Source organism: Colobus angolensis, unplaced genomic scaffold, assembly GCF_000951035.1.
Source record: "Colobus angolensis palliatus isolate OR3802 unplaced genomic scaffold, Cang.pa_1.0 Scaffold50, whole genome shotgun sequence".
Classification (NCBI taxonomy): domain Eukaryota; kingdom Metazoa; phylum Chordata; class Mammalia; order Primates; family Cercopithecidae; genus Colobus; species Colobus angolensis.
Genome location: NW_012118488.1, coordinates 2,001,592 through 2,009,280, shown reverse-complemented (window position 1 = coordinate 2,009,280; position 7,689 = coordinate 2,001,592). Strand labels below are relative to the sequence as shown.

General features: G+C 51.0%; 1 protein-coding gene across 2 annotated transcripts in view; it reads left to right on the top strand.

Annotated features, from left to right (window-relative positions):
• Positions 1 to 7,689, top strand: part of COPZ2 (coatomer protein complex, subunit zeta 2) — a 17,094-nt gene that overhangs the window by 5,240 nt on the left and 4,165 nt on the right. For both annotated transcript variants that reach the window (XM_011959861.1, XM_011959860.1), the window contains exons 2-6: positions 723 to 797; positions 3,970 to 4,051; positions 4,613 to 4,704; positions 5,184 to 5,239; positions 5,692 to 5,769. In XM_011959861.1, coding sequence (XP_011815251.1) covers positions 723 to 797; positions 3,970 to 4,051; positions 4,613 to 4,704; positions 5,184 to 5,239; positions 5,692 to 5,769 — 383 coding nt within the window. The remainder of the gene's footprint in view (positions 1 to 722; positions 798 to 3,969; positions 4,052 to 4,612; positions 4,705 to 5,183; positions 5,240 to 5,691; positions 5,770 to 7,689) is intronic.

The window sequence follows — 7,689 nt, the reverse complement described above, 5'->3', positions numbered from 1 at the left end:
GGGGGTCCCGGGCGGCGGGAGCTGGGCCGGGACGGTGCAGGATTGAGGGGAGCAGCCAACTTAGAACTCGCGCGCCCAGCGGCTGGGAACTTTGTGTCACCCCTGACCGGCCCCAGGACCCGGGAGGAAAAGTTCGTCCCGGCGCCAACCGGCGAGGAGGCCTGTCCTGAGTCTGTCGGCGCGGGGCTGAAGTTCTGGGTCCGTTTGGAACGGGGGGTGGCGGGTGAGTTGCGATTCCGCGGGGAGGATAAGGAGTGGCCTGTCCGTCCCAGACTCGCCTCCCATCACCGGTGGGTGATGGGCATGCTGCTGGAGTCCACCCGGGCCAGGGCCTGGGGGTGCGCTGAGAGCGCAGGTCCAGCCCGGCCAGGGATCAGCTGGAAGGAGGAGGCTCGGCCCGCTGTCCCCCCGGCCCAGGTTCTGTGATACACTCCGACTCGGGCTCTGGAGCAGTCAGTGCATGACAGAACTTGGGCCCGGAAGGACCTTCTGCACCCAACGGGCACAGCGCCCACTCGGGGCCTGCAGTGGAACATCTGCCTGGGAGTGGAGTGGGCACCTGGGTTGGCCCATGTGGCACAGGGTTGGGCAGAACCAGCTGTGGACCTTGAGGGCTGGGGTTGCTGGAGCCTGAGGGTGTATCCTAGGGCCAGCAGATCCCATAGAGACAGGGTGTCCACCTTGAGTCAGGGGCCAAACAGAACTCTCCTCCCCGGTGTCAGTTGCAGGAACCTTCCCTCTACACCATCAAGGCTGTTTTCATCCTAGATAATGACGGGCGCCGGCTGCTGGCCAAGGTAACCTCTGACCCCACCTGTGAGGGACACAGTTCCCATCCAGCTGACACTCCTGTCTCAGGAGAAACTCCACTGTGGTCTCTGTGACTCAGGGCAGCTCAGCTTAGACCCCTCCAGAGGTCCCATCCTCCTGCCTTGTCAAGGTGCTGCTCCCTGAAGTGATGGGTCTCCTCTGTTTCTACTCATGTTCCCTGAAATGTTTCCTCATCATCCTGCTCCTGGCCAGTTGGACCTGGACATGGGAAGTTTCTGCCTAATGGATCAGTGGAGTGTTGAGCCTGGGACCCAGGAGTCTTAGTCCCCAAACCCCTACACAAGCTCTTTTGTTCTTTGGGGTTTGTCTCTAAACCTCCTCAAAACCTCCACTTTTGTTCTACAGCTTGGTAAACACTAAGGATTTAGTCTAAGGAGTCTAAGGATTTAGAACCAGATGGGATTTTAGAGACTGTGTAATCCAACTCTTTAATTTCGTAGATGAAGAAAATGAGGTGTAGAGAAGCTAAGTGAATTGCCTGAGGTCACAAGTATTAATATCCTAACAGATCCAAACTCATATTTTATTTATTTACTTATTTAATTTTTTCACTTCTCCCATTTCACAGGTTTCACAGGCAAACTCAGGTTTTTTTACGTTAAGCTCAAGGTCGTTTTCACTGTACCCCCATTCAATTATCTGTTATCTATCCTAGCAAACACGGCCTGAGCAAACCAAACTAAAATAATCCAAAAATAAATTTCTACTGTCAACACAATGAATTGTAGTGGAGCTACAGCATCTGCATTAGCTGTGAAATGCATTATAAGGCTGGGCACGATGGCTCACACCTGTAATCCCAGCACTTTGGGAGGCCGAGGTGGGCAGATCACTCGAGGTCAGGAGTTTAAAACCAGCCTGGCCAACATGGTGAAACCCTGTCTCTACTAAATATACAAAAAATTAGCTGGGCATGGTGGTGGGCGCCTGTAGTTACAGCTACTTGAGAGGCTGAGGCAGGAGAATTGCTTGAACCTGGAAGGCGAAGATTGCAGTGAGCCAAGATCGCGCCATTGCACTCCAGCCTGGGCAACAAGAGCGAAACTCTGTCTCAAAATAAAAAGAAAAAGAAAAGAAATGCATTATAAGGCCAGGCGCAGTGGCTGATGCCTGTAATCCCAGCACTTTGGGAGGCTGAGACAGGTGGACTGCTTGAGCCCAGGAGTGCCAGACCAGCCTGGGCAACATGGCAAACCCCATCTCCACAAAAAAAAGTATGAAAATTAGCTGGGCGTGGTGGTGTGCGCCTGTAGTCCCAGCTGCTTAGGGGGCTGAAGTGGGAGGATCGCCTGAGCCTGGGAGGTTGAGGCTGCAGTGAGCCATGATCGAGCTACTGCCCTTCAATCTGGGTTATAGAGTGAGACCCCATCTCAAAAAATAGATTTTCTGTTTGTTTGGAGCTGAAACTTTTTCTGTTTTTATGACATTCAGATAAGCAGTGGCCAGTAGGGAGATGGCTAATCTGCCTGCAGATTGAGTACTAAGTGGCAAAATCCACATCCAGAAAATTGAAAACTGAGCTGACCACACCTTGCCCCAGCAGATGGTCAGAGGTGGATCAGCAAGGCCAAAGGCTCTTGCTCCCTACAGATTAAGAAACTGACTAAGAGAAAGAGGCTCACCATTCCCAAACAAAAAAACATTAATTTAGTTATGGGATATGTGCGAGAAATTATTTCTTAGATATTTAATCTTCACTATAATCCTGTCTGCAGTCAGACCGTCCTTACTGCTCAAACCCAGCTTTGGCCTCACAACTGTGAGATGTTGGGGAAGTTACCTGACTTCTTTTTTTGTTTTTTTTGTTTGTTTGTTTGTTTTGTTTTCTTGAGACAGAGTCTCACTCTGCTGCCCAGACTGGAGTGCAGTGGCGCGATCTCAGCTCACTGCAAGTTCCGCCTCCTGGGTTCACACCATTCTCCTGCCTCAGCCTCCCGAGTAGCTGGGACTACAGGCGCCCGCCACCACCCCCAGCTAATTTTTTTATTTTTAGTAGAGACAGAGTTTCACTGTGTTAGCCAGGATGGTCTAGATCTTCTAACCTCATGATCCGCCCGCCTCGGCCTCCCAAAGTGCTGGGATTACAGGCGTGAGCCACCGCGCCCTGCCATTTTTGTGTTTTTAGTAGAGACGGAGTTTCACTGTGTTAGCCAGGATGGTCTAGATCTTCTAACCTCATGATCCGCCCGCCTCGGCCTCCCAAAGTGCTGGGATTACAGGTGTGAGCCACCGCGCCCTGCCATTTTTTTTTGTATATTTAGTAGAGACGGGGTTTAACCATGTTAGCAAAGCTGGTCTTGAATGCCTGACCTCAGGTGATCCATCCGCCTTGGCCTCCCAAAGTGCTGGGATTACAGGCATGAGCCACCGTGCCCGGTCGTTACCTGACTTCTTGATGCCCCAGTTTCCCCATCTGTGTAAGGGGGATAATAAAGTAGCTGTTGTTATTATCATTATTATTGTTTAAGAAGGTGTCCTGGTTTTGCCATCTTTCCTGTAGGCTCCGGGTGCTGTGGAATTAGTGTGCCCTAATTACCATGCCAATTCTTAGCACCCTGCACATCTGCTGAATGTACAAGATCCTCCAAGAAACCAGAGGGGACTCCAAAAGCAGGCCTCAATATCCCTCTACTTTTTGGGACTTTCTTTGCTCAGAATTTCTTTTGGAGGGGGCGGAGCATGGTGGCTCACGCCTGTAATCCCAGCACTTTGGGAGGCCAAGGCAGGTGGATCACCTGAGGTTGGGAGTTCGAGACCAGCCTGACCAACATGAAGAAACCCCATCTTGACTAAAAATACAAAATTAGCCAGGCGTGGTGGCACATGCCTGTAATCTCAGCTACTCAGGAGGCTGAGGCAGGAGAATTGCTTCAACCCAGGAGGTGGAGGTTGTGGTGAGCCGAGATCGTGCCATTGCACTCTAGCCTGTGCAATAAGAGCAAAACTCCATCTAAAAAAATAATAATAATTTGTTTTGGAGGAACTAGTGAGCCAACAGGCCTAGGGTACAGTAATGGAGAGATGGGGCAGGGAAGCAGGATCCCGCTTGCCCAACACCTAATCTTTCCTGCCCCCAAATCTAGGGAGGATCCAGGCTGTGTGGAAAGCTATGGTCCCTTCTCCTTCCCTTTCTCATAGTATTATGATGACACATTCCCCTCCATGAAGGAGCAGATGGTTTTCGAGAAAAATGTCTTCAACAAGACCAGCCGGACTGAGAGTAAGTGTCCCCCTCTTTCTCCACCAGACTATCAGATGCACACTGTCATCTTCTCCATCTGGACACATCTGTCCCCATCAGCCTTGCACACCCACGGGCCATTTCCCTTTCTTCAGAGGCTTTTTGTCCTCTCCTTCCCAGGTGTTCTCCACTCCCTTCCTCCAGGGAACCTCCACTCCCTGTCACTCTCCAATCCCCCTGGCTACCTATCCCCCCAGCATCCCCAGGCCTCTCTGTAGCTGAGGAGGCCAACTGTATTGTGGTCCCAACCTGAATCTGGTCCCAAGGTGCTGCACAGGGTGGGAGTGTGGACAGGAGGTAAACTAGTCAACAACTGGGCTTGTTGACTCCTTGGCCTGAGGCAGTCCCTAGAAATAGAGTATCGATAAGGGGAAGGACATGCGGCAGCCTAATGGTAGTGTCCCTAGTGCTGTCGTTCCAAGGGTTCTCTAGAAAGGGGAGAAGGAAATAAGAGGAGAGTCACAGAGTCATAGATGAGGAGGAAGGGCTAGGCTGGGACCAGGCAAGGTGGCCAGTACTGAAAGCTCCCTCCATTTCTAGGTGAGATTGCATTTTTTGGGGGTATGACCATCGTCTACAAGAACAGCATTGACCTCTTCCTATACGTGGTGGGCTCATCCTACGAGAATGAGGTGAATTCAGGAGGTTGGGGCAGTAAGAAGGGCTGTCTATGGGGAAATGTTGTTATCTGGAATCTGGGCTTGAGGCTGGGACCTGGAGGCTCACCATTGGACCCCTCCTGCTAGGCTCCATGAGGTAGAGGGGGGCAGCAAGAAGGGTTCTTTCTGGGACAATGTGTATCCTCGATAACCCTTAGTTTCCTTGGGAACCAGGAATGAAGTCATCACTTCATCTGCAAGGGAGGCTTTGTCCTTCTTAGACATAACTAGAGAAGGATACACTAAATGTCTCCCAGTGGAGAACTCCAGTTTCCCAGCCCAGACACATGGAAGTTCCCTCTAATGTCACACCTGCAGTCAGTTTCCAGCCCAGGCCTCTGAAAAGGGAGAACTCGCCATTGCTGCCCACACAGGTGGGCTCCAAGTGCTTCCTTTGACCTTCTCAATCTCAAGCTCTGTTGTTTTCCTCCTCCCGTATCTGCCCATCCCAGCTGATGCTCATGTCTGTTCTCACCTGCCTGTTTGAGTCTCTGAACCACATGTTAAGGTGAGTGAGGTTCTCTGCCCTCCAAGGCCCCATCCCCCAGGCCCTGATATGTCACAGGGCCCTTCCTCCCTGTTTATCTCCTGAGGTCCCCACAAGACTAAGATAATCTAAAAAGAAAAGTTCATAGTCGATACAATGAACCAAAGTAGGGCTATGCTATAGCATCTAACCTAGTTGTGAAACGTATTCGGGGTCCTGTGGTGGGTGCCGGGGTGTCAAGGCCCAAAGTATGGGAGGTTGGACGAGGTGGGGTATAAGGAAGCAGAACTGCCCTTTGCTCAGGAATGCCTTGCACGGGCTCTGTGCTCACTGCCCTTCACATTCTCCTTCCCAATCCTTGTTTGGTGAGAGGTGAATGAGACAGTCTTTGGAGAGTGGGGTCAGCCTCACCTAGGCAGGGACTCAGTTCCTCCCAGCCACAGGGAGGCTCAGGAGCTTGTGTCCACCTTCAGGAAGAACGTAGAGAAGCGCTGGTTGCTGGAGAACATGGATGGAGCCTTCTTGGTGCTGGACGAGATTGTGGATGGCGGGTGAGGAGGGGACAGTCAGGGACACTCACAGCAGGAGTGCCTTTGAGAGTCATCAGCCCCAGATGGCACCCAGCATGGCCAGAACTCTGACCAACTTTTCACTCCCTTCCCCCAGCATATTCCCAGGGATCCCATTCCCCTACCCCTTCCCCTTACTAGCGCCCCACCCATGAAGATGGAAGTTGATTTCTATGTTAGCCAAAGTCAAGCCAAACAAGAGAGGTAATCTGATGTCAAACTATGGGAGACAGTTGAATAGGCAGGGTTTCGGGAAAATCCAGTTTGGTCTCCAATGCCCAGGGGAAGCACTGGCACAGATGCTGGCCCTCTCTGGAAGGACTTCAGACAGTCTCACCAGCCCCACATGTCCTGCTCTTAGGGCTCAATTCCAGCACCAGCTAGATGTGTGACCTGGGTCAATTACTGACTCTCCCCGAGCCTTACTTTCTCCATCTTTAGGATGGAGGTAATAAGGGATTAAATGAGAAAATACATGTGAAGTTTGTGGTTCTCATTCAATAGATGTTGCCTCCTATTGGTATGCTAGTATATTCTTAGGAAGTTAGGAGCTCTTTTAAAAAAGTTGGTTCATGAAATTCCATCAGGGGACCAATATTGAGAGAGAAAAAGAAGTTCTGGCTTTGGGGAAAACAATAACAAAAATTTCTTTTCTTTTTTTTTTTGAGACAGTCTCACTCTGTCACCCAGGCTGGTGTGCAGTGGCCTGATCTTGGCTCACTGCAAGCTCTGCCTCCCAGGTTCATGCCATTCTCCTGCCTCAGCCTCCTGAGCAACTAGGACTACAGGCGCCTGCCACCACGCCTGGCAAATTTTCTGTATTTTTAGTAGAGATGGGGTTTCACCGTGTTAGCCAGGATGGTCTCAATCTCCTGACTTCGTGATCCACCCGCCTCGGCCTCCCAAAGTGCTGGGATTACAGGTGTGAGCCACCGCACCCGGCCAATAGAAATTTCTTGAGCACCTTAAAAACGTACATGCCTCTATCATTACATCATTTTATACATTAGGAAACAGGCTCAAAGGTTCAAGTGACATGCCGGAGGTCATTCACACAGCTAAGGAGTGGCAGGGCCAAGATCTAAAACCATGTGCATAGTTCCAGGGGCCATGCTCTTTCCACGGCACTGTACTGGACTGCCTGGGGCACTAAAGAATGCCTCCCCTCTCTATAGCCGTTAACAGCCTGCTACTGCTAGGCTTCCTGCAGAATTCTGGAACCCAAAAGTGAGTGGGATAATGCCAGGTTTTGGGGAGCCAGAAGCATATACAATTTGGTGAATGCTCTTGAAGGAAAGCTTTACACAAACACACACAAAACTACAAATGCAGAACCAGATGCAGGGCTCTGGATGGCTTGTGCAAAGGAGGATGCCTGAGGTGTAAGCTTCACAAGCTTCCCGTCTCTGCCTCTGAGGAGTTCAGTTTCCTGCCAAGAAAAACTGGGGAAGCGCCAGTCAGGAGGCAACGCCTAAACTGGAGCCTTGGCCTGGGATGCTCTTTATGGATTCCAGGACCCCTGGCTAGGGAGCCTGGGTCCTCAGGGTGCTCAGCCCAAGGATAGGGCCTGGAAGAGGCTCCCAAGAAATGTTTGTCATTTCCAGTGATTTAGTAAAAAAGAAAAACAAAGCTTCTGCTCTGGAGGAGTCTCACTGGGTAAGGAGGTGCACTCAGATCCTGTCATCTTTGTCCTGCCGCAGTGACAGGCCCTCACATCCAATACCCTGTATATAACCCCAAGGCCTCATGAAGGAGTGCCTGCTCTCTGAGAAAAGCTACAATATTTGGGTCTACCAAAAGGGAAGGTTTTTTTTGTTTTTTGTGTATGTGTGGTTTTTTTTTTTTGGAGACGGAGTCTCGCTCTGTCACCCAGGCTGGAGTGCAGTGGCGCGATCTCGGCTC